Source organism: Heterocephalus glaber, unplaced genomic scaffold, assembly GCF_053883595.1.
Source record: "Heterocephalus glaber isolate CG9 unplaced genomic scaffold, H.glaber_assembly_v1.0 deba00001452, whole genome shotgun sequence".
Taxonomy (NCBI): Eukaryota; Metazoa; Chordata; class Mammalia; order Rodentia; family Bathyergidae; genus Heterocephalus; species Heterocephalus glaber.
The window spans coordinates 17704198-17730199 of record NW_028258302.1 but is presented as its reverse complement, the minus strand read 5'-3'; the positions used below and the strand labels follow the sequence as shown (position 1 = coordinate 17730199).

The 26002-nt window shown below is 51.1% G+C and overlaps 1 protein-coding gene across 3 annotated transcripts in view; it reads right to left on the bottom strand.

Annotated features, from left to right (window-relative positions):
* Window positions 1-615: 615 nt before the first annotated feature.
* The window catches only part of Myom3 (myomesin 3), a 45460-nt gene continuing 20073 nt past the window's right edge, over window positions 616-26002 (bottom strand). For all 3 annotated transcript variants that reach the window (XM_004850587.3, XM_087215568.1, XM_087215569.1), the window contains 22 exons: window positions 25488-25662; window positions 24305-24426; window positions 23899-24086; window positions 23266-23392; window positions 22042-22220; window positions 17919-18033; window positions 16826-16982; window positions 16100-16209; window positions 14039-14083; window positions 12990-13126; window positions 11106-11250; window positions 10915-10974; window positions 10303-10370; window positions 9131-9241; window positions 7494-7581; window positions 6977-7015; window positions 6626-6734; window positions 5348-5511; window positions 5101-5137; window positions 4910-4932; window positions 3235-3290; window positions 616-2263 (listed from right to left, as the gene is read on the bottom strand). In XM_004850587.3, the coding sequence (XP_004850644.1) occupies window positions 2000-2263; window positions 3235-3290; window positions 4910-4932; window positions 5101-5137; window positions 5348-5511; window positions 6626-6734; window positions 6977-7015; window positions 7494-7581; window positions 9131-9241; window positions 10303-10370; window positions 10915-10974; window positions 11106-11250; window positions 12990-13126; window positions 14039-14083; window positions 16100-16209; window positions 16826-16982; window positions 17919-18033; window positions 22042-22220; window positions 23266-23392; window positions 23899-24086; window positions 24305-24426; window positions 25488-25662 (2519 nt within the window). In that variant the 3' untranslated portion in view covers window positions 616-1999. The remainder of the gene's footprint in view (window positions 2264-3234; window positions 3291-4909; window positions 4933-5100; window positions 5138-5347; window positions 5512-6625; window positions 6735-6976; window positions 7016-7493; window positions 7582-9130; window positions 9242-10302; window positions 10371-10914; window positions 10975-11105; window positions 11251-12989; window positions 13127-14038; window positions 14084-16099; window positions 16210-16825; window positions 16983-17918; window positions 18034-22041; window positions 22221-23265; window positions 23393-23898; window positions 24087-24304; window positions 24427-25487; window positions 25663-26002) is intronic.

The window sequence follows — 26002 nt, the reverse complement described above, 5'->3', positions numbered from 1 at the left end:
GGGTCTTGTCACCTTATGAGGAAGCTCCCAGCAGGTGCAGCCTCAGGAGCTGCCTGTAGTAGGTTCAAAGTGTAAACACAATCCTGGCAAACAGGGCCAGTCACATCACACTTCACCATGGCCAACAGGCTTTCCAGTGTCACTGAAACCTGGGATATTTTTCACTGACACAGGAAAGAAGCCAAGACTGTGAGGGTAGGTTAAGATGGAGTCTTTTCTTACTGCATGTTTGTGGGAAGGGAAAAGCAAAGAAGAATGGGGTTATGGGAAGTAAAAAAAACCTTAGTGGCAGCTGAAAAGGCTCACAAAATGATCTTCTGGCCTTCATGTTTTATAGGTGGGAAACTGAGGCCCAGCAAATGAACATGTATTGTGTAAATCCTATGGTGAGTGGATGGCCAGAAGCTGTTTCAAGCTAGGGGTGTCTGCCTTCAAGACCTGCATGGTTCCCCAGACTCCCCACCAGAGGTCTCACTGAGTACCATGTAGCCCAGGAGTGCTGCTGTGGTTTACCAGTTATCCACCACGTGATGGTGGTGGGTGGAGGACAGAATCATTTTATCCTTCAGTTTGGAATTCATTTCAGAAAGCAGAGGCAGGTGTTACCTCCTGATGTTGGGAGTACAGATGATTTTTATTTTCTCCCTTACACTTTCCAGGGTTTTCTAAAATTTTCACAACAAATATCTGTAATTCTATAATCTGCCCTCCAACCTTAACGGGTTTTTTTTGGTAATTTTTATTTTTTTCCCAACCTTAGTTTTTAAAAGAAAGAAATTGGAGAGCAGGGAAATGCCTGGCTCTGTATTGAGATCCATCAAGCAAGGCCAACCAGTGCCTGTCACACTAGGCAGAGGCCCCTTCTGCAAGCAGCCAGGAAGGTCATCAGTTCCAAGCCTGGTGCCCCAGGCTGCCTGAGCAGCTGCACGCCTCTCCTTGCCTTTGCTCTCGCTATGCCCACTCCCAAAGGGCCCTTGTCCCATCTTCACAGCTATACTGGACTCATTTTTCAGGGCCCACACCAACTCTGCCCATGGTGGGAAGGAGTTTCAAAGCCCTACCTCCTCCCAGTTGGGATGACCAATTGTCTCTCTTCTCTGACCACTAGTAGCACTTTACTTGGACCTATTTTATAATTCTTATCCTGCCTTGTCCTGGAGTCATTTGTACCCAGTTTGGTAACCCTACCAGCCTGTGTAACATTTATCTTTGAATTATTTCTAGTACTGTCCTCAGCCTAGCATGTGCTAGACTTTGGTTTGTTTATTTGTTTTTTAAGACAGGGTTTCACCTTGTGGTTTAGGCTGGCTTTGAACTCACAGTGATCCTCCTGCCTCAGCCTTCCAAGTGATGAGATTACAGATGTGCCCTACTCTTCCTGGCTACATGCTAGACTTCAAATGAATGTTGAACTTATGTGAACTGAAAGGATCATATCCTAAAAGAGGAGGATTGGGATATACTGGTTTATGGCGGGGTTTAGCGACATCTTAGATTGGATAATTCTATGCAGGGAGAGCTGTAGTGTACAGCAACACACTTGGTCTTGACCTACTAGATGCCAGTGGACACCTCCAGTTGTGACACCCAAAATATCAACACTGTCAAATGTCCTCTGCAGAGTGAAGTTGCCGCCTGTGGAGAAGCATCTGAATATGGATTACAAGGAACTTCTGCAGATGATCCCTAGGGATTTGTAGGGATGGTTGTCTGATGATGAGAAAGGCAAGGCTTTGAAGAGCCTAATGGAAATTGAGTCTCACATCTAAGTTTCCTATTCCAAGTGCAGCTCTCACCTGGCCATGCTGGAGCCCTCTTAGGACTCTAGCCAGAGCTTTGCTTCTTCCTTTAGTGCATCACTCTACTCCTACCTTCATGTCCTGGGTCCCACCCTGTCCCCTTCCCTCTACCTGCCCCTTGGCCCATACCAGGCTGTGACCCACTGATTGGTCCTGCTGTTCCTGCAGACTGGATCTCAGGCTGTGCCAGGACATGCCCATCACATCTTTTTTAGCTCCTTGGGCTCATCCCCATGTTTGAACACACTGATAGTGACCTGGCCCGTCTCGGAGCCATACTTGTTCTTGACAAAGACACCATAACGCCCACTGTCCTCACTGTTGACCTTCTTGATGGTGATGGTCACTTCTGTCCCCTTCACATCCATGTGGTAGCGGTCAAGGAAGGTGACAGGTTGATCATTCTTCAGCCAAGAGATCTCAGGGGTGGGGTCTCCTGAGATGACGCAGGTCAGGCACAGGGTCTGTTTCAATGGACAAGAAGAGAACAGTCTTACCTCCTTGTAACTTGACCTTGGCACTCACTTTCATGGCCCAGAGCCTCCCACTACAGGCAGCTCCTGGGGTTAAATACAAGGGGCCATAGAAGGGGCCTTTTATTTTAACCCCATATTCTCCATCCTCAACCTTTTTTTTGGTACCGGAGATCGAACCCGGGACCTTGCGCTTTCGAGGCAGGCGCTGGAACCACTGAGCTAAATCCCTGGCCCTATCCTCAACCTTTCTATAGAAATACTCTTTGGCATTTTAGGCCATCCTCATTCTAGCAATTACCTGTCCTAGGATGGCCTGCATACTGCTTTATTGCTTTTTGTCATACATAGATCATTATGTTTTTATTTTTGCAAGTAGGATTATATTGCCTTAGCACACAAATGTATGAAGTGTGTTGGAAAATTCTCAAACAAGTTCTAATGCACTAGAGTGTAATGGTTAAACACAGGCTCCAGGATTGGGCTGCATGAGTATGGATCTCAGCTCTATGCCTTCAGGCTCTGTGACCTTAGGCAAACCCCTTCACCACTCTGGGTCTGTTTTCTCACCTAGACAGTGTGATTAGTAATACTCCTTTTCATGGCGTTGCACTATGTCGTTGGAATAAGGCCCGGCACAAAGACAGCACCATAAAAACAGTAGCTGTGATTTTTTTGTTTGTTTTTTCAGATAGAGTCTCGCTATGTAGTTGAGGCTGGCCTTGAACTCACTGTGTAGCCCAGGCTGGCTTCAAACTCACAGTGATTTCCTGCCTTAGCCCCCTGAGTGCTGGCACTATGTGTGTGCCGCCACACCCAGGCTCTGTGGCTTTCCCTGATACACAGTCAGTGATGTGTGGTCATTTGGCAGCTCTAGCTCCTCTGGCCACAGACCTAGAATGACCCAGGGTGGATCCCAAGAACAATGAGGGGACTTCTGGCTTGGCCAGTGGGGTTGGTACCTTGTCTTCCATGATGGTGGCCACATCTGGCAGGCCCCTCACTACCTTGGCGCGATCTGGAAGGGAAATGAGAGGCCAATCATAAATGCTTTCCTGCCAGAGCAGGTCTCCCTAGGGCTGAGATTTACTTTTAAGCAAGACTTCCTTCAATTTTCACCATTTTTGATGGAAATCTTTAAGACTATTATTTGCTTCCTTGTCTTTACAAGTAGAAGACATAGGACATGCTGTGTTTCTGCCACCGATCTGAGGTCACTGTGATGGGCAGTACCAGGGGGTGACAATGAGGTGCCCCTGCCCTCAAAAACACAGAAAAAAGGCAAATACTATTGCTCTGAACTTAAACTGGCAACACCCACTGATCAGCCAGCTAAGAGAGGGAACCAAGAAGAAAGGTCTCGGATCCAAGGAAGGGCCAGGTGGCCACTGTGGGTGGGCAGGAAGAGTGTGGCTGTGAATCACTAAGCAGAAAGCTCACTGTGTTCCCTGTGTTCCCATGGAGGCCAAGGGAAGGGAAGAGGTGCTCAGTACGCCCCAGGGCTCTGCATCTGGAAGTGCAAAGCCTGCTGTGGATGGCATCCAGTGCACGGAAGGGGAGCAGGATCCGGAATCCACAGGGAAGGCCCAAGGATGGATGGATAGGCCAGGGATATTTGCCAGGCGCTCCTCACTTGCACTGATCCACCTCCTTCACTGGGTCTGATTCTACAAGCCCAGCAATCACATGTTGGTGAGTTCAACAATTAGGGTCCTAGACAGAGCACCCTGTCTAGGGACATGTGTTCCAGGATACGAGGGGACATTTGTGCTGGGTAAGTGGTTAAGGTTGTGCTGTGAGCAGCTCCTCCAGGAGGAGCAGGCTGAGGCTCCTTTGATCCTGCAAGGGCTTCTCCTTGAATAGTCATTGAGACCTCTCGCTTGTCCCAGCCAGTTAGGAACTCAAGGCCTGTACTTCCTGTCAAGTGGGGGCACCAGGGGAAAGTGATGGTGTGTGGGGATGAGCTCAGTTGCCTCTGTGCTGGCAGCCTTTCAGTGCTTCTCTCCATTTCTCATAGCCATCCAGCCTCCTTTCTTGTGGTCAGGCTGGCAGGGCTTCCATGCTCTGCTGCCCAGGCCTCTCCTTCACTGAAGTGCCTGCTTCCCATCACTGGCCGGCAAGACAATGAGGCCAGGCTCCCAGCACTGGGTCACATAGATCTGGCTGAGGACCTGATGGTCAGGACCAGCTTGAGCTCATAGACTGGGTGGTGCCTTCCCTGGCAGCTCAGAAGCCATGCCAGGTCCCTCTGGGCTTGGGGCTGCTTGGAGAAGAAGAGACCCCAGGGCTCTGACAGCCTCAGCTTCAGTTTGACAGCAACCCCCCCCCCCCAGCTTACATGGAAAGGCCAGCCCAGCCTCGTTCCTCTCTGAGCTCTGCCTCAGGTCCCACAGCTGTGGGCTGGTTCAGCACCACACTGGGCTCATCCACCACCATGACCTCAAGTTCCTGGAACTCCTTGTCCATCCATCTTCACACTGCCACTTCCCAGGTCTCCCCAGCAGCCCTGTTCAGCCCCCAAGCCCCTCAGACCCTACCAAGCAAGGATCTGGGACTTTAGGAGACCTCCAGGGGGTTTGAGCTCCACAGATGCCCACCCAAAACCAGAAGCCAAACCACAGAAACATGGGGTCTTACTCTTCTCAATGATGGCCAAGTCTCTGAAAAACAGAAATGGGAAGGAGCTGTGGGTTCCGTTTGTACAAGGACTGCCCTGCCTGCCCCGGTGTGGGTGGGGTGGAGCACCCAGGAGGGGGTCTTGAGCACAGATCAGGCCACAGGTTTGGGGGAGGGTATGCTGTGCATTGAGAGATGTGGAGGAAACTTACTTCAGTCTCTGGTGTTCGGCCAGGGCATCATCAAAAGCTGTGAGAAGGAAAAGGTGGTGTGGAGAATCGGGTCTCTGCAGTGCAACCCCAGGGACAGGGGCTCAGCCCCAACTGTCCTCCATTCTCTTCCCCATTCCAGTTTCTCTTGGGGCAGTGACAGGGTTGGGTGGGGAGAAGAGAGTCCCCCCAATAGACTGTGGGATTTTCTGAATAGGTTTCTGAGCAGACAGACAGGTGGATGGCTCACCTTGCCCTGAGAGATCCACTGAGAGCTGCCGGACTTCCTTCCCAGCAGCTATTTCCAGGGTGTATTTGCCCTTGTCTGAGTCTTTGGGGTCCAGGATGTGCAGCCAGATCTCGTCCAGGGTGGTGCCTGCTCTGATCCGATCGCTGCTCTCCAGGCGCTTGTCTCTGAGTGCAGCGGCAGAGAAGGGGTCAAGGTTGGCGGCTGCAGGTCTATGTATGATCTTCGCCGGGGCTCCTCTCTCGGGGTAGACATCTGATGCTATCCATGTACTTATCATTCATTATTCAACCAACGCCCCATTCATCATCCAGGTACTCACTCACCATTCAGCCCTCCATTCATTCATTCATTCATTCATTCATTAAATCTGTGGCATTTCAACTATGCACAAGTGCTACAATTGTCATGTGTCCTGAGGGGTGGGACCCCAAGAAAATAGTACAGAGAGGCAGTGACAGTTGCTCCCTCCACCCTCAAGAACCATTTCCTCTCCTCTTCATCCTCTTTTTAAACCCTCCCAGGGTTCCTTCCTTCAATCCTCTGTTAACTGTTAGGAAAAAAATACAGTCAGATTGAAGTCTTTCCCTTTATCACTGAAATTGCACTTCCAAAAACACCTAGCACATGTCCCAGTGTTCTGTTCCCCCAGCCTGTTGCCAGGGCTCAGAAACTGGCTACCAAAGGAGCCCCATTGTCAAATTCTCTCTGGCCTTGGCTCTGCCTCATTTGTTACACTTTGACCAAATCAGTCTGCAGAATGGGTGCAGCAGCAACTGCTGCATGAGGCTGAAGCAAGCATATGATAAGGAGCCTGGGGAAAATTGCACCCTCAAACCATCTGGGGTGACTGAGCTCCAGACTGCATCTCTGTGGATACATCCCAGCCCTGACCTTCAGCTGGTTGTCAGCCCCACAGGTCCTTCTTTTTGGATCTCTTCCCTATTCCTGGTGTTCTGAGTTTGCTAGGGCTGCAGAGGCCCACTAGCACCATGATCCACTGGACCTCCCGGTTCTTCTTTGTTCTTGCATCCCTCCCTCTGCCACTTCCCCATGCTGCTCTGAGATCATGATCGTTCTGAGGATGCAGGTATTCCAGGTCAACACAACACAATTCCCATCGGATTTCTACTCCTCTGACTGCAGATCCCTATCGCCTACTCTGACTGTGGACAGTAGAACTGGTGTGAAACCTTCATCCATGCCAACTTCCTGGGACTGGTCTCTACCGGGAGGACTGGGTGGGGGAAGCAGGGAGTTCTGTGGGTAAGGTTGACCTACTTGTGAAACCAGGTGGTCTTCATGTACTCCACGTTGTAGTACTTGACCTTGCTGAAGATCCGGATGCCCTCCTCAGTCCCCTGAATCTTCAGTGGAGTTGCAGAGAGGGCTGCAGAGGCAGAGGAGAAAGGTATCTCTCCCAAGCCCCTCTGGGCAGCATGTTTTGGGGCCAACCTGCTCACTCCTGCTCTGAGGGGCGGTGTGGTGGGGACACAGCTCTGTGGGGAGGCAGGAGCTTCTCTTCCAGTCACCGAAGCTCGACACAGACCCACCCCTGGCAGCCCAGGCAGGGGGAGGCCTCATGAGGCTCTTTGGTTTTGGGGTAGGGCTGGGCAAGGCAGACTTGCTTACCACCGATCCTGCCCAGCTCAGTGAAGATGGCATCCAGGGCTGGAGGGAGACAGAGAAAGGTCAGCTGCTGTGGGCTTCCCTGGGCAAGTTCAGGGGTGGGGGCGTCCTTAGAAAAGGCTGGTGGAGCCACCTGGGGCACAGGGAGCCCTGCAGGACGACTGCAGAGTGGGGGACATGTGGGGCACGCAGTGATGGTGCTCAGAGGGGCCAACCTCATGATTCTCTTGCAGGCTGAGCCAACCAGGCTGATGGGCAGAGCAGAGGGGTGGGTGCAGGCTTTGGGCCAGAGGGTTTACTGCAGTGGACAGGTGTCACAGTCACACACTCCGAGTCACACCCCACAGTCCCACACTGCTGAGCTGTGCAACTTGGGCAAGTCACTTAATCCCTCTGTGCCTCAATGTCCCCAAGTGATGGGGGAGTCCATAGATCTTGCCCCCAGGTCACACTGCAGTCTCTTGCTCCAGATTGACCCCTCTCAGCCCTCCAGGCCCTTCGCAGCATCACCATCTCCTACCTTCACCTGTGAGGTCCAGGATGGTGTCGTCCTCGCCACGGTCATCAGAAACCACTGCTCTGTAGAGTCCCTTGTTCTCCCTGGACAGCTGGAAAGGAGGGTGAGAGATGGCAGCATCAGCATGAGTTCCAGAAGGAGAGATGCCAGGTCAGGAGGGCCGTGCCCTCTATGTGACCTCAAGGAAGGCCCTTCTCTCCCTGGGGCTCAGTTTACTCCTCTGGGTTCCAGCCAGTTCAGAGCCTGTTGATTTCTAGCTCAAGGCTGGTCTGGGCCTGGGGAAAGAGGAGACTGAGGGCAGAAGTAGATGTCTCTCATTACATGGCCCCTTCTTCACGCCTGGGAGTATTATTTGCCTTCCTGTCCCCTCAAAGGCCCCTCTGACCTATGCATTGCTACATAGTGAGTCTGGGGGCAGTACTCAAGGTAGAGGCAGCTCTTAACTTGGGCTGCATTCCACTGATCCTTTCCTGTGTCTGTCTTCCTTACCTCCATGCACTAAAGGCCCCAAAGTCCCAGCATCCTGGAGGCGGGTGATTGGAGTGACTTCTGACCCATTCTCTAGCTCTGTGTCCTCGAATTCTCCCCCCACCCAGCCTCAGTGTACTCATCTATAAAGTGGCAGCATTGTCCTTTTCTGACCACCTGCTGCTGGTGACGCGGGGCCAAGGGGTGACGAACTTCAGAAAGCTGGAAACTCTGTACCAGTGGGTACCCCACAATGATTAAGCACCTACTCAATGCCATACCCTATTTGAGGGGCTTGCCCAGTGGCACCAGGCTGACATGGCATTGTCCTGGCCAGGATTTGGAGAAGACCCTGAAATTGTTATTGTCTTCTTTTTTTGGTACTGGGCATTGAATTTGGGTCCTTGTGCTTGCACAGCAGGCGGCGAAACCACTGAGCTATATCCCCAGCCTGTTATTGTCTTCTTAATAGCTGTGGAAATTTGGGCAAGCTAGATTGCTCCAGACCCCTAGAGGCCATGGGAATCAGTGTCAGGGCAGAGAAACATGGACTGGACAGGAACAAGCAAGCCTTGTGCTTCTCTCCTCTGAAGGCCCTGGGTGGGGGATGTGGGTGGAGAATTGAGCTCTAGGGCACTTCGCTCTGCTCAGAACTGCCTGATATGCAGATACCTTTCCAGTCTGCAACCCTGTGCTGTTGGCGCAGGAAGAATTATCCAGAGTGCACCCTTTTCAAGCTGCTCATTTTATGGATGAGGTCAGAGAGGGACAGCTCAGGCAGGGAGCCCAAGCAGCAATACTGGTTTGGTCTTTGTGGGAAATATTGGTGTTTTTTTTTTTCATGGTCTTTTTGGGGGCATTAGTTTTGATTCTTTACAAATACTGAACAATCGGGCTGGGGATTTAGCTCAGTGGTTCCGGCGCCTGCCTCTCAAGCACAAGGTCCGGAGTTCGATCCCCAGTACCAAAAAAAAAACAAACACAAATACCACACAAACTATTGTTTATCTTGATTATTGTGTTTCTGGTGCTCCTTAAACTGTGCCCCAGGGTGAGTGTCTTGCTTGCCTCACCCAAGTCCCTGCCCTGCTCTGGACTCTCAGCCCAGGGCTCCAGGCAAGCCTGGTGTGCCAATGATGAGGGTGTGAGCCCTGGGCTGGAAGTGCATTTACCTCCTCAATGCAAATAAGCCCTTCTCCGGTCTGTGGGTCGTACTGACCATCGGGCGCCTCTCTCTTCTGGAAGAACCATTGGAAGCGAGTCTCCTTCTTGGTGTTGGTCACCTGAGGGAAGTAGGATGTGAAGGACTCTATCTGGCTGTCTCTTTTTAAGTAAAAACTCAGCTCATCACAACTTCCTGTTACAAACATGACTCCCTCCACCCCCATGGACACACACACACACACACACACACACACACACTCAGAAAGGAGCCTGGCTGACCCCACCCATGGTCCCTCTGGTGCCCTGACCCTTCCCCATTCTGTTTCCCTTGTAAATGTCTACTCCCCACCCAGTGCTGGGGGTGAACACAGGGCCTTCTGTATACCCCTCAGCCCATGCCTATACTTCTTAGACCCAGATGGCACTTCCTCCTGCCTCAGCCCCCTCCCACTGTGACTAATCAATTTCCTGCACAATCTGATTGAACAGGAGGCATCCTGCTTTCCAATGATCCTGCCTTGGATGATGGGCTTTCATAGCCTAAGGAAAGCATCCTCATGTGCCCAGTATCTGGTGCTTAGTAGGTGCTTTGAGTTCACTGAATGAATCTGATCCTGGGCGGGTAACCCACCCACTGACCCTGTCCCTCCCCAGTTATCTAAGAGGCTGCAGGGTGCTGGGAAAGCCTGGAGGCTTTGGAGTCAGGCTGACTTGGTTAACACCTGGCCCCTGTCTGTGGTCTGGAAGGATTTCCCCATTTGCCCTCTCATCCGTGAAGTGATGATAACAATGCATATCTCACAGAGGATGGGCAGGTGCATGAAGTGAAATACTATTGTGGGGCCAGGGATTTAGCTCAGTGGTGCCACCACCTGCCTTGAAAGCGCAAGATCCCCGGTACCAAACCAAACCAAACAAAACAAAAACTATTGTGACGCACTGAGCAGTGTTGACAATACACACAGCAGACCCATCCACATACAGACCCCTTGCTGGCTCCCAGGCACCCCAGCCCACTGGATGCCTTCGGAGGATCGAGCTCAAGGGTGACCCACCTCCCGAATTCTGTTGCCACTTTCCACGTAGATCAGCCAAACACTGGGGATGGAATTTGGGGGGTGGGGTGGGGAGGGACGGCCAGCAGGGCAAGCTGCAGGCTGGAGGTGGGGTGGGGACTCGCCTTGCATGTCAGTAGCACTCGGCAGTCCTCGGTGACCTTCCACTGCAAAGGTTCCTGGAAGTAGGGACCTGCAGGTCCAAAACAAACACGTCCACCTGTCAGCGCCCCAGGTTAAAGGGGGAGCCACCTGGTGGCCAGAAGCGGGAATCCAGCCAGAAAGGAGGTGGCTAAAGACCACACTGGGTTTAAAATCCAGATGTGAGCGGGGTGTGGTCGCGCAAGCCTGTAATTCCAGCACTTGAGAGGCAGGAGGATTGGTGAGAGTTCGAGGCCAGCCTGGGGTACATAGTAGGGCCTCCCCCGCCCCGCAAGATCCAGATGTGGCCCGGGTGGGGTCTGGGGTTGGGCAAGTGCTGGTTTTTTTTTTTTTTTCTTTTGGTGCCTGGGATCGAACTCCGGTCCTTGTGCTTTCAAGGCAGGCAGCGAAACCACTGAGCTAAATCCCCAGCCCGGCAAGTGCTGGTTTGATGTGGCATCGGGAGAGAGGTGGACTGAATCTCAGTGGGCCTCTCTGGGGTGGGGGTAGGGTCCCCTTTACCCCTAGGCCAGTCGTTCTCCTGATGGAGAATCTTTGGTGGCTGAGGCCTTTGACCTTCACCTGGCAGCCCTTACCCTGTTTTCGCTTCCAGTCTCTTCGCTTGGCATCTGCCTTCCTCTGAAGTTGGTCAAAGTCTGTGAACACATGGGGGGGGTGGCTGGCATGAACTAAGAGAAGTGCAGGTCCCCAGGGGGTATGAGGTGGACAGAAGTCAGGTGGCAGGAAGGCTGGGGACAGGGGCCTGATGCAGGTGGGCGGGGCTGACCGTCATCCACCAGGGCCAGGGTGATCTGGTTTTTGGCTTTTCCATCTTGGAGCTGAGCAGTGTAGGACCCTTTGTCATCCTCAGATAGGTGCTGGATGATCACTTCCACCAGGCCCTTCTCACGGTCAAAGTTGATTTTGCGGTTCTGGGGAGAACAAGCCCAAGTCCTTTTGTCATGTTTCCTGTCTTGGGAACAGGTTGTGGGCCACACCTCAGGGTGGAGTTGAACTTTGGGAGGGGGGTGTGAAATTCGAAGAGGTGTCATCGTTCAAAAAGTGGGAACCAGCCAGGGTAACCCTATTCTGCCAGTGTAGACTGGGGCACCCCAGCTACTGGGCCCCCAGAACACGTCCTGGGTGCTTGAATCAATCACATGTAATAATAACCCCCCCACTGTGTCTCATTGTTGGTTATATCCTTCTTATTTATTTATTTATTTATTTAGGTACCAGGGATCGAACTCAGGGCCATGAGCTTGGGAGGCAGGCTGCAGAGCCACTGAGCTAAATCCCCGGCTTCATTCCCTTCTTCTAGAATTTCATAGAAAGAAAAGTATATGGAGGCTACCATAAAAGATAATATATTTTATTTTTTTATTTTTGGTACCGGGGATCAAACTTGGGACCTTGTGCTTGCAAGGCAGGCGTCAGAACCACTGAGCTAAATCCCCAGCCCCTAAAATATTCTCTTGTGTTTTTTTTTTTTTTTTTTTTGGTACCTGGGATTGAACTCGGATCCTTGTGCTTGCCGAGCAGGCAGCGGAACCACTGAGCTAAATCCCCGGCCCCATAAAAGATAATATAAAAACACCTGTATACTGCTACCCAGAACTAACTCTCATTTACATTTTGCTACATTCCAACAGTTTAAAAACTTTCATTTTCCTCCTTTAGTTCTTTACTTCTTCTGATTTTATTTGTATATGTGATTTGATGGAATGATCTAATTTCTCTCTTTCTCTCTCCCTCCTTCCCTCTCTCGCCATCTCTATCTCTCTGTGTCTGTCTGTCTGTCTTTCTTTTTCTTTGTTCTGGGGATTGAACCCAGGATCTTCCTCATTCCAAATCCATTCTCTACCACTCAGCTATGCCCCTAGTCCCCCAACCCATGTTCTCTGATGGCGGATTTGCTACCTGGAGATGAAATTCACAAACAATGTGACATTGCATCCTGAGCTTGAAGCTTTCATGATATTGCAATCGCCATGTTTGCAAGTCAAAGGAACTGAACACCAATAACATATGGCTCAATCTAACAAAACCTGTCTGCCTGTGAGTGAAAATATTAAAAAAAATGAAAATAAAAATAATACTCTCACTGTAATAGGAAGAATTAAAAATCACTTCAAATAAAATAATATGTATTTTACTACGTAGATGCTTGGACAAAAATCTCACGCATGCTATGCTAATTTAATGAGCTGGTTTGAACTTAAGAAAAGTAAAAAGATTGGAAGGTATTCTGTCCAAGAACAGGAAAATGAGTGAATGAGCACAAGAAGAGTGGCCGACAGGATAAAAACTCTCTATTGAGTGTACATTAGGCTTGTGCAAGAGCACTTTGTATTTATGCCTAAAGCAGAGTTAGGGGCTAGGCTTGGATACTTATAAGCATGAGTACAGGTCGTCCACCTGAAGAATGTCTGGTGGGAGATTGGAATGTAGAGGCGTGAAAAAGTCTTTGTGGAAATGCCCTTTGTGTTGCCTAGCATCCAGCATCCTGCCCCACTCCCCATGTACTAAAAGCCAGGTGTTCCCACCCCGCCCCACCTGGGACTGCCCCGGCACGAAGCCATCTTTGAATGCCCACTGTGGGGAGAACCACAGTCAGGGGAGGCCACCTCCGAGCAGGGGAGGCTCCTGAGGGATCGTGAGCACCGATTACCGGCGAGCTGAAGATCTCCTTCTCATTGAAGATGAGGTGCAGCTCAGCAGCTGGAGATAGCTTTTCTACTTCCAGCCACAGCCGCACCTCTCCTTGCTCCAGGATGTCAATGTTCCAGCCGGAGATCAGTTTGATCACTGGAAGGCACAGGTTGGGAAGGGCACAGGTGGGTCCCTCTGCTTTCCTCCCTGCTAGCCCCACCTGGACCCATGGTGGGCACTTGACATGTGAGGTACTGGGAGCCTAAGGTCGCTGGCCGGGGTGGGAGCTGAGGAGCTTTCTGTATGGTGGCTCTGGATTTAACTGATCTCAGTGAAGCTTCTCCCCTTCTAGGGCTCTGGGGCTGTGGTTGTCAAGCTGGCTGAGTACTGGATCCCAGAGGACTTTCAAAAGCACTTGTGCCAGGCGTGGGGGCACACATCTGTAATCCCAGCACTGAAGAGGCTGAAGCAGGAGGATCACAGCAAGTTTGAGGCCGGTCTGGGATACATAGTAAGTTCACGGCCAGCCTGAATTGCATAGTGAGACCTGTCTCAAAAAAACCAAACTGAACCAAACCAAATCAAACCAACCAGCTAAAAAAACTTGAGAACAAAACAAACAGACCCCCCCCCCCCAAAAAAAGCAAAAAGCAAAAACCACTGATATCTGGGCTCTACCCCCAGTGATTTTGATTTGTCTAGGGTGTGGTTCGGGAATCTTGCTCCGGGGGTAACTCCAAAGTGTGGCCAAGTTTGTGGCCTTGACTCCAGGACTGCACATAGTACCCTCAGCCAAAGGAGGGAAGTGAAGGATTAGATGGTCCAAAGTTTAAATGACTGAAGAGCCAATAACTATAATTAGGAAAAGAAAGGATATGGCCTTTCCCTCCTTGTGTGTCCTTGGCTCCCACTGGCTGCCCTTTTCCCTCTGTGGGCTTTTCTGGTCTCTGACCTCCAGGCCTCTGGCTCCCCCACTCTCTGCCTTGGGGTTATTTCCTGGCCCTCCTCTGCTCTGGATATTTCCTGGCCCCTTAGCAGCTGCACAAGGCCAGCAGTTTTAATGCTTACCTGGGTTTCTGATCTCGTGGCTCAACTTCTTCAGCTTGTCCAGCTCTGGCAGGGAAGGACAAAGAAGAAAGTTGAGGAGGAAATATCTGGGCCTTGGGAGACCATTACAGCTGTCCTAGGGTCCCATGCTGGGTGAGTCCTGAGAGACCCCTCTTCGCCCTCCTCTTTGGAATCACCTGCAGCACAGGGGCTGAAGATGTAAGCACAGGGCCTTGCTCTGAGGCACCGAGGAAGGACATACTGGGGCCACTAATAGCTGCCCTGAGATTGCACATCTTTCTTGTCCTTCAAGGCCTGCACCAAACTCCACTGCCTAGACAAGCACTTATGGTGTGCTGGGCTGTGCATGATCTCATAGGTGTCGCACAGTGCTGTGGGCTGAGCACCCTGGCCACTGCTGGCCACTCCAGGCCCACAGGGCCTGGTAACCAAGATAACATCCTGCCCTGGTGCCCGAGGGTCCTAGGTGTTCACATGCTGAGCTCTCAGGGGCAGAAGTCTCCAGGGTGCCCAGCACAGAGCTGCTGCCACACCTGCTCACTGCCTCTGTTAGGTCTGTCCCTCCTGCTGAGCTGAGCTCTGGATGGATGTGAGTGTCTGGTACACAGTAAGTGCTCAACAAATGTGTGTTCAGGGATGAACTGGCAGGGTCAGAGCTCATAGCTCATTTTCCCTGACAAAGCCCAGAGTCCTTAGCCTAGTGAATCTGGATGCAAGGAGAGCATCCATCGAAACAACAAAAAACCCATCATTTTTGAGGATGGCTTAGGTTTGGACAGAATCATCGGTTTGTATCTGTATAACAACACTGTTTCAGAGGGAGCATCCAGGGATTACAGTTGCCCTTTACAGATGAGGAAACGGAGGGACAAGAGGTGACATTATTGTAGACAGCTAAGTTAGTTAGAAATATAGGCAGTCAGACAGGGGTAGGCCCCTGAAGAAGTCAGTGGATGAGAGGATGAGAACACATCACAGCTATGGCTGGCCTCAAGATAAAGATGAAATGACTACACATACACACTTCCCCAAGGGATAAACAATAATGACTGATACTCTAAATAGGCATCGGTCACCTTGGGTGGGGGACCAAGACCTCCTGACCCATCCCTTCCAGGAAAGGTCCTTGTTCTTTCCAGGTACACTTGCTACGTGACTTGCTTCCCACTGGATCAATGTTACCTAAGTGACTCTACTTGTAAGCTTATTGACTGATCATAGTTTTGTCTCACCTTGTACCCACCTTGTGACTTTGCTCTATAAAGCCTTCCTCATTAGTGGACTCTGGCAACCCACTTTCTGGGGCCCTTCCTGTTCCTCTCAGGCAGGAGCTGTCTATCCCTCAATAAATATTTCCTACTCTTAACTTCCCTTGTTCCTAGAATTCATTATCAGACATCAAAGAGGTTGAGAGTTACATCTATATCCCCTATATCAACCTTAGATCAACATGACTTGCCCAAGGTCAAGTAGCCAGGAAATTGAGAACTGGAATTGTAACTCAGTTTCTCTGGCCTTTGCTTCTTGGCAAAATCCAAGGGCAATGAGTAGGGGAAATGATGGGTACAGGCTGTCCCTGTTGCTATGGAGACAGCAGAGAGAGTCTCATGAGTCTGGAGTGTGAATTCATCAAACATGGCAGAGCCTTCAGACTTGGCACCTAATCTCTGGTTACCACAGTCCGGACCACTCTCTCCTCTCATCCTCCTTTCTCACAATAACTGCTATTTGCAATTTATTATTGCCCTTGCGCTCTCAGTTTTCTTAAGCTAAAGAAGGAAATAAGACAATTCTGGAAAATTTGCTTTTATCAAAAGTGGGAAAATGAAAGATCAGGAGAATGTGAATTCAACCAGGCAGGGATTTTTGGAATCCTGGTGTAATCCCCAGGGCCCAAGACAGAACCTGGCACACGGCAGGTGTGCATTAGGTGTTTATAGATTGACTGAATGAAGGCATGGGGGCTGAGGGCTGCTCCCTGCTGGCCGTGATGGGCATTTGTGTCTGGACTGTGGACTGGGGTCTGTCTCCGGGGGAGGCGGTGGGGAGTGGGGCCCTTACCCTCCTCCGTCAGTGTGTGGCTTGCAGAGATGTCTTCATCAGCATCGGTGACTACCACTGTGTAGGTGCCCAAATCCTGAAGGTCAGGTTCTTTCAGGATGACCTTGGACCTGGCAGACAGAGGGGAGAGGAGGCTCTGAGGGGCTCTTTCGCCTTGTGCAAGGGAGGTCTGGGAGCTGCAGGGTCTGGAATTTGGTGGCCTGAACCATCCCAGACCCCAGCCAAGGTGGGAAGCAGGGTGGCTGCCTCCTTGCCCTTCCTTGGGGCCTCCTCTGGCCTGGCACCTGCGCTGGCCCATTAGCCAGGCTCTGTGGCACAGGGTCTGCCAGACCCAGCTGTGCTGCCCTGTCTTCCTCCAGGGTTTTCAGGGTCGGCTTTATTTTCGGCAGGGGAGGATGAGTGAGACTTGGGGCCTGGAAGGGGCCTTGTGGTCACGGGGTCCAACCCTTCAATGTGGAAGCTGAGTCCAGAGAACTGCAAGAGCAACTCACTGGACCCCACAGGAGTCTTCTTGGAGGCTCTGATGCAGAGGTAGGGCAATTCCTTATGGAAAAAGAACCTTTTAAATCACCCTCTCCCCTTGCTTCCCCCTGTTCTCAAGGAGGAGCAGGCAGCCGAGTTCAGCCTGTCTTTGCCCCCACTCTGGGCCTCACACCCCAGCCCTGTGCCCCCATGGTACTCAGGTCCTGTGAGTGAGCAGCTGTGCCTCCTTCCTGCCCCACTCACTTGTTCGCTTCATCCTGGACCTGAACCCTCTGGGGGTCCGGCGGACCCTGGTAGTCTTTGGACCACTGAAACTCTGAGTCATCGGGGGCCTCCGGGGCTTCGAAAGCCAAGTAGATCTGGCCTTCTTCATCCACACCAACCTCGATCTTATGGGCATCTGGGGATGAGATCCAGCGCCGGGCACCAGATGTTTGTAAATAGTAAAGGGGCCATGCCCCTCCCATGCTTAGACCCTCCCTTGGCGGCCTTGCACTGAGTAACAGTATGAACCCAGACTCCTAAATGTGGCCTGCAAGGCCTTGCATGACCTGGCTCTTTCTCAGCTCAAATGTCACCTCCTCTGAGAAGCCTTCCTGGATTGCCCTGGCTAAAGTTTCCCGCCTACCATCGAACCATGTTTTATTTCCTCTGTGGCATCCATCACTGTCTTACATCACTGTCTCCACAGGGCAGTTTACTTTCTCATGTCTGTCCACTCCTTGTGACTTCCTCCTGTTATTCACAGAGCTGGACCTGCTTTCTCATTTGCTGCTGTATCCTCAGTGAGATGTGGGCACCACAAATGATGTTGAATGAATGATAGAAAAAAAAATGGAAAGAATGTGCATCCTAGTTGGGGGAGCTGAACAATGCTGGCTGTGTGCCCCGGCTGTTGAACCTCTCTGAGCTGTGACAAAGTCAGTTCTGATGTGTGTGTGAGGCCCCAGCATAGCCTCTGGCAGGTGTAGTAGGAGGGACCTCAGGAGCTTGGACTGCAAGACAGGCAGAGCTGTGGTGGGGTCATTTATGGTCTATAAGGAGCTGTAGGAGCTGATGGTTAGCATGGGGAAGAACGGAAGAGGCCATCGATCCTATGTAAGATGGACATTCCCATCTTGGGTTCCATAGAACCTGCTTGGGCCTGGGGACCAGGAGAGAGACCAATGGGGGTGGAAGACAAGAGGTGGAGGAAGCTGCAGGCCGGAGCAGGTGGGGAAGGCCCCACACACTGTGCTCTGCCACGATCTGCATGCTTCTCTCAGTGTCCTGCGAGCCCCGCCGTGGTCGATGGAGAGCCCAGCACTGGAGTGCTGGCATCCCCAGGCCACCCTACCTGGCTTGTCCTCCAGGAGCACAGGGTCAGTGGGCATCGACGGTTGTCCCAGCCCTGCTGAATTCATGGCCTGTACCTGGAACACATATCTCTTCCCGGTCTGCAGGTCAGACACCTGGGGGCGGGGCGAAAGCCGACACTGAGGACAGCAAAGGTCCCTGGCCTTGGCCAGGGCACAGGAACAAGCACAGACTGCCCTGGGGCCTGGGGGCAGGAACGGAACACATTTCCCTCCTGAGTTCCAAATTTTTAAAAAGCTTTTAAAAATTTGAGTTTTGCGGTACTGGGGATTGAACCTAGGGCCTTTGCAACATCCTCAGTATTTTTTTTTTTTTGAGACAGGGTCTTGCCAAGTTGCTGAGTTGCCCAAGCTGGGCTCTATCTTGCAATTCTCCTGCCTCAGCCTCCTAGAAGTGCTGGAATTATGGATATTCACCACTACATCAGCCTCTGAGTTCCAGATTTGTAATGAGCTTCTTTCTGTTTACTTCTCAGGCACTGGCACCTGGAACCTGCTTGAAGCTTTGTTTGTGTTTTTGGTGTTTTTTGGTACATGGGCTCAAACTCGGGACCTTGCACTTTTGGGGCAGGCTCTGGAACCACTGAGCTAAATTCCTGGTCCTCCCGCTTGAAGCTTAACTCAGCCTCCTCCTGCCAACAAGACTGTCTGTTCCTGTGTCCCTTGTCACTCCCTCTGTCCTTCTCTCACCCTCTCCCCTCCAGCAGCCAGAGGCAGGCCTGGGATCATAATTTTGGATGTTCTCTTTTTTTGAGACAAGCTCTCACTATGTAGTTCAGGCTGGCTTTAAACTCACTATATAGCTTAGGCTGGCCTCAAAGTTGAGGCTATCCTCCTGCCTCAGCCTCCTGAGTGCTGAGATTACAGGTGTGCACCACTACGGCCAGCTTGCATGTTCTTTTCTTGAACCTTCCTTATCCAATCACTAAGTTCTGCCCATTTTATTTCCCTTATGTTTCCTGAACTTGGCCTTCCCCTCCATTTCAAGGCCACGGCTTGATCGAAGCTTTTGATTCCTTCTTACTTGGATTGGTTCAAGTTTCCTAAATGGTGTTTCTGCCTCTGGACCCTTCTCCAGTATGGTTTTCCCTCTGTCAATCTGACTATGCTTTAATCTTTTAGTGACTTTCAGAGTCAAAGTCACGTTTCGATGTTTAGAACCTAAAGTCTTCTAATCTACCTTAACCTTCCGCCCTCTTAATACAGTTGGAAGTGAAGGAGCTGAGTCTCTCCTTTCCTTCATTCAGCTGTAAACATCACAACACCCCCAAGGGTTCTCCATCTTCCATAATCCTAAACCAGGGAAGGTGTGTGAGCCACCTCCCTTCTCTCCATTCACCCAGAAACACAAGACCACCCTAGCGATTACTCAGGTTTAAATTTAGGAGGTTGTGCACATTACTGACATCAGAAAAGAGAGTGAGAGCCCCCTAGGACCAGTGGAATCTGACCCTATAGACCCTGGGAGCCCGAGTCACAAAAGCCCTTTTTTGCCCTTCTGCCTGCTCCTGCTGCTGCCCCTCGATCTTTAGTAAACTTACTACATACCATACCACAAGGTATGCCCTTGGCAATTCGTTCCTTGTCGTGCTCGAGAACCCGGACTAATTTGGCCCACTCAACTGTATCACTCTCATTCCTGTGTAGCCCCCTTCACGCCATGGCTCCTTCGGGGTCTCCATGGTCAGGGAATCATTTCCTGCTGCCCTGTCTTTGTCCTTGTGGAGCCCTCTGCCGGGATCACTGTGCCTCCTTCTTGGTCTGACAGACCCCAGCTCGGGCTTCATGTACCACTCAGCTGGGGCAGATGGAGGATCCTGGGATGTGGCTCTGACCCTCCTGTGAGCTCCAGGCACACCTGACCTCCCTCAACGGCTGCATTCATCACACCGCACTGTAAGCGCTGTTCCCCAGTGGCTGTTGCTTGTTTAGCCTTTCATGTCTAGGACCCCGTCCAGACCTGGCGGTGAGTAGATGTCAGGAAGTACTTAGTGAATGACTGAGTGGCAGCCAACCATACCCATGTGGACACTGGTGCCAAGTCATGTCCTGGCCTGGGCTCACCCATAGGAAAGTGGAGGGACCGTCCACCCCGTGCGGCCCTCTTGGGCTAGCTGTCCAGCACTGGCCAACTGCACTGCTGCGGACTGGCCCCGGGGAATCTCAGAGGACTCTGCCTTTGGATGCTTTTCTTCTCTCACTTTGTCTCAGGTGGGCTGTTGCATTTTTACAAGATTAAAGCATTTCAGTTGTTTCTGATTATAAAAGAAATTGGGAAGGTTTTCTTTTCTTTTTATTTTATTTATTTATTTATTTATTTATTTATTTATTTATTTATTTTGGTACTGGGGATCAAACTCGGGAGCTTGTGCTTTTGAGGCAGGTGGCAGAACCACTGAGCTAAATCCCTGGCAAGGGAAGTTTTTAAAGCAGCAGAGAAGGATATGAAGTGAAGGATTAAAGCCCTCTTTGAGTTCCCCAGCTCCAGAGAGGACCAGCATAAACAGGATGGTGAAAATCAATTTAGATTTGGTAGAAATATGGTTGGCATTATATTCTCTTTGTTGGTATCTTATTCTTTCCACATTACTGTGGGCTTCCCAAGCCTATCTTCTTTCCTTGTGCACTGTCATGGAAGGCTAAAGAATGCTCCTGACATCCAGGTGTTGTGGTATATGCTTATAATCCTAGAGCTCTGGGAGGCTGAGGCAGGAGGATCACTAGTTAGAGCCCAGCCTGTGCAACTTAGTGACTTAGCAAGATCCTTTCTGAAAATAAAAAAGGGCTAGAGATGTAGCTCAGCAGGAAGGCACTGGATTCCATCCCCTTTACAGGTGTGTGTGTGTGTGTGTGTGTGAGACAATTGTACCTCCTCCTGCACTTGGGGAAAGATGCCTCGGGAAAGTGGATTGGAGGAAGTAGTCCATCTTTCCCTAGAGCTGTAGAAAATGAAATAGTGCACTGTCCTTGCACACGTTCCCTAAATAGGAAAGCCCCCCCGCCCCGCCCCACTAGCTTCAGGGGATGGAGACCGCGGCCTGTAAAAGTGACCACCAGTGACCTGAAGTCTGTAAGTGAGGGACTTGTGCCTGCTGATAGTGATACAATGACACCTTAGTTTTCTGACTTAGATAAATATTTGTGATCATCTTTGTCATGAGGGGAGAGGAGTGTTCCTTTCCTCTTGTGTGTGTGTGTAAAGTTAAAACCACAGTAAACACAGTGATCATAACCAATGATTCTACCACATTTCTTTTCTTTTTTTTTGACTTTTTTTTTGTACCGGGGATGGAACTTGGGACCTTGTGCTTGTGAGGCAGGCGGTGGCACCACTGAGCTAAATCCCTGGTTCCTCTACCACAGTTCTTATTTATCCAGAAACATTTATCTGCAAATGTTTTTCTCTATGTAATATAGATAACATGATAGATAATGTGCTATTTAAACATGTAAATATCCTACTCTTCTGCTTTGTATTTCTTTTTTTTTTTTTTGGTACCGAGTATCGAACTCGGGTCCTTACGCTTGCGAGGCAGGAGTGCTTTGTCTTTCTTACCTGCATATGACTGGTGTATTTTCATGGGAACACACGAAGGTCTACTTCATCCTTCACACTACTGCCACTTCTTATGCCTTGCGCTACCTGGCACAGGTTTCCACATGAAAGATGCACTATGATTTATTTCAGCAAACTCCTTCTGGGAGACATTGAAGTTGTTTCCAGCTTTTGCCACAATGCTGCAATGACTATCACTATCCTTAGGTCTTTGCACATTCTTTCTCTACAATTCAACCCTAGGGATAGACTTCCTGAGTTGAGGGATATGCATATCTAAATGCTGAAATAACAGGCTCACTGGAGTGAGATTTTTAGGGAGGAGTTTGTCCAGTACAGAACTGAGTAAGGCCACCAGCCAGCCAGACCTACTGCCAACTTGCTGTGTGGCCCTGGTTAAGTGGCTCTCCCTCTCTGGTCCTGTGTGGCCAATAAGATAAGGAAGTGCTCTCTGAGGGTTGTAGCAGCTTGAGTGTTTGGTAGTTCTGCCGTGTCCAGTGGCAGGAAAGGCTAAGGGCTGGTTAGAAGATGAAGAGGCAGGAACTTACCCTGAAGTGGGTGTCAGAGATGGAGTGTGGGGTGATCTGCTTCCACTCCTCAGAGCCTTCCTCCTGGAAACTGATGCGGTAGCCGGTGACTGGCCCAGCCCCTGTGTATACTGGGGGCTCCCATTGCAGCATCAGGGAGGTGGCCCGCACTTCGGACACCTGCACATCATACGGGGGCCCTGTGGGGGTGAGGGATGGCAGAGATGGGGGGCTGGGCAGAGGGCTGTGGAGTCAGTCAGCAAGCTGGTCAATCTGTTGGTCACCGCCAAGCCTGGAAGCCCTGCTCCGGGCATGGCGGGGACCTGGGCGGCCTTGGCTTTGTGACAAAGCTGGCTCCAGCACCTGAAGTAGGGTTCACTCTTCAAAATGCACTCAGTGTCACCTCTTTCTGGTGGCTTTCCTGACCATCCCCTCAAATCCTTCGAACATTCTTGCCATTTCAGTGTTTAGTGTAGGGGCTGAGGTGTGACCTCCAGAGCCAGACTGCCAGGGTTCAGGTCCCCAGCCTTCCTTTGCAGCAAGGGTGACTCTGGATGAGTTACTTAACCTCCACACTCCTGTTTCCTCACCTGGAAAACAAGGATGATAACAGTCCTCACAGTGCTGTTGTGAGCATTAGCGAGAATATTTGTGGAAAGTGTCTGGTATGTAGTCAATACTTGATAAATATTAGCTGGTCATAATTATTGCCCCTGAAAGCACCACATTTTGTAATTACCTGCCTCCAGGTGAAGGTTTTATGCAGAAAACACTGTGACTGTTCCTTCCGTGGGGGAGGTGAGGGGCTCACTGAGCTGAGGGGAGCATGCTAATGGGGTTGTTGTAGCAGTGTGTCAGGCCCCCGCTGAGGGGACTTCTGGAATGTACAACCTTCAGTGGTAAATTGGGTAAGTCCTGGGTGGACCCAGGTTGGATGAGTTGGCCACCCTCGCCTCGGGATTCATGATGGGGCTGTGGGCAGAATCAGAGCTGGGATGGTGCATTGAGTTGGGGATGGTTGGTGCTGGGGTGAAGGGCCAGGAGGTGGCCAGTCAGGGGATGTCTTTGGCAGGCTCAGGACAGGCTGCATCAGGGATTTCAGGGTTAGTCTGTGGAAGGGGCGGGGTCTGGGCCCAGACCAACTGAGTGAGACTGAACACACAGGGGCCGCCATGCTGTTCGTCTCTCTGGTTCGAGGTGGGGAGGACAGGCAGGGCAGACTGCGCTGCAGCCCTTGGGCCTCACCTGGCTGGGGCATCGTCCACTCTTTGCACTCAAATAGGCTGCTGGGGGCTGACAGCTCACCAACACCTGCCCAGTTTGCTGCCCGGGCACGGAACTCATAGAAGTGGCCTTCATGAAGGTTGCTGACCTGGAGGAGTGGAAAGATAGATCAGGATGGCTGTAGCTGGGGAAGAGCTGGTGTGTGTGTGTGTGTGTGTGTGCGCGCGCGCACACGTGTATGTGTGTGTGCATGTGTGTACACACGTGTAGTCCTCAGGGGTTCCCCTCTCCAGTACTGGGAATTGAATCTGGGGCCTTTGCACTGAGCTCCATTCCCAGCCCTTTCTATTTATTTATTTATTTTTATTTTGAGTCAGGGTCTTGGTAAAGTGTTAAGTCGCCCAGGCTGAGCTCAAACTCACAAACCTCCTGCCTCAGCCTCTCACGGGGGGTGCAATTACAGGTGTGTGCCACCACACCTGCTTCTTAGAGGCTTTAAACGGGGCCGTGGAAAAGGTCTGGCCTTGAACTCAGCTGGATGGTGGGGGCAGGGGAACCTGAATCCACACAAGTGCCTTGAGGCCTCACTCAGTGCCCTCTGTGTCCCCTTGCCCACATAGCAGTGACATGAGCCCATGGCCACACTCCACTCACCTTGCAGACCCGGCTGGGGACTGGCTGCTGGTTGACAGGGTGCCAGTCTGGCTCCTCTGAGTCATGCTGGTCTAGGTAGTAGCCCAGGATCTTGCCTCCTCCACGATGCTTGGGGGATTTCCATCCGATGACCATTTCATTCTTCCCGCAGTGCAGGAGGGCAAAATCATATGGGGCTGACGGGGTTGCTGCGGGAGTTGAGGAGGCAGGCAGCTGCTCCCAGGGGTGGTGGGACTGGGCAGGCCGTGAGCCTCCCCTGGTGGGTGCCCACCCTGCCCCAGGGGGTCCACTCTGAGCCAGCAGCATCTTCCCCAGAGGGCACCTGGGTCTGGTGTGGCCCAGAGCCCGGCTCCACCAAGCCCAGGATGCCTCAGAGAGTCACGGACTGAACCTGCTGGGTACTCACCCAGTGCCTGCTTGGCCCTGATGGGCTCCGTGGGGGCTGAGCTCTCACCCACGCCGGCCTCACTGACAGACCTGATGCAAAACTCATACTCCTTCCCCGTCCTCAGCCCTGGAACTGTAAACCTGGGAGAGAAAAGTACAGCCTTCAGGGATGGCCAAAAAGTGTAGAGACTTCCTGAACATTACGGGCTAAGCAGTTACTAGTGTGATGGGATCTGGGGGTTTTGGGCGAGTTATTTCCCAAAAATACTGCCCCAATCCCATAGCAATGCCTAAAATGGTCCTACAGTGGATGTTGTCCTTAAGGTTGTCAAGGATGCCTGCTCTTCTAAGGACCATTGTCAAAGTGCAAATACTGTACACTGCAAAAGTTACCAGTTTAAGGTCAAGGCTGCCCACCCTTGACCCAGTGCTACATGCACATCTTCCGAGGTTTGGGTTTTGATCTGGAAAAAGAACAAGCGGCTGTTATAATCTGCAATAGTGCTGTGAGTCCTTTTAAAGACCTCAGAATGAACTGTCACCCAGAGACATACAAGGACACCCTGGTTTAGAGAAAATCATCCTTCTCTTCCTGTCCTTTGTGATGAAGCTCGAATTGTGGGCTTCTTTCTCCCTTTTCCCTTATCCACATTTTCCTGTAGCAGATCTGTTCTGGAGGGGGCTCCTCCAAGTCCACGGTCACCTCTATCCCTCAGCAAATGTGTGTCAAAAGAGACCATCTGGGGCCAACCCCTGTTCCTCTTTTTCCAGCTATGGGATTTCTGGCAAGATGCTTAATCTTTCTGTGCCTTAGTTCCTCCCTCTGTAAAATGATCATAAACTCAATCATCCTAACTGTGCGTGGTGGCCCATGTCTATAATCCCAGCACTCTGGGAAGCTGAGGCAGGAGGATCATAAGTTTGAGCCCAGTCTGGGGAATTTAGTGTTTTAGTGAGAATTGGTCTCAAAGAATAAAGGAGGGAGGAAGGTTAGCGATGTGGCTCAGTATGAAGGCCCTAGGTTCAATCCTTAATACCATAAGAACAAACAAACAAAGACAATCCCCCCAAATCATTCAAACTCAGGACTGCAGTAAGAGCTGGAAGACCTAACGTGAGAACTTAGAGCAGGGCCCAGCTTCGAGTATAGCTATGACATGGTGGGCTGGATGCCTGCTGTGGATGGGGTGGCACAGACTCACCTGCTGCCCTGGATGGGTTTGTTGTTGACCGTCTGCCACTCAGATGACCCTGCCTCCCGGGAGTAGATGTAATATCCCAGGAGCTCAGCGCCACCATTCACAGGATCCCAGGTCAGGAACACAGAGGTCTGCGTGTCTCGGAAAGCTTGAACTTGAGCTGGAGGAGGCAGAGTAGCTGAAAAACAGAAATGTAGGAGAGAGACACTGAGTTAAGGTCCTGACAGGCTGGGGGTGGTGGTGTGGGAGAGACAGGGAGGAGGCCCACAATGATCCATCTCCGCTTCTTCACTCAAACACCAAAGCCCTCCCTCACTGAGTCTTACAATCTCTCTCAGAAGTGGTCAAATCTGACAGCTTTCCTCAGTCCTTACCTTTAATCTCAAGAAATTTGATTTTCTTTCCTTGAAATTTCCCTATTGATTTTCATGGTTCCCTGATACTAAGCTCCTTGACTTGGGGCTGCCATGATTTGTCAATGGATAGATGGATGGCTGCTTGAATGGTTGGATGGGTAG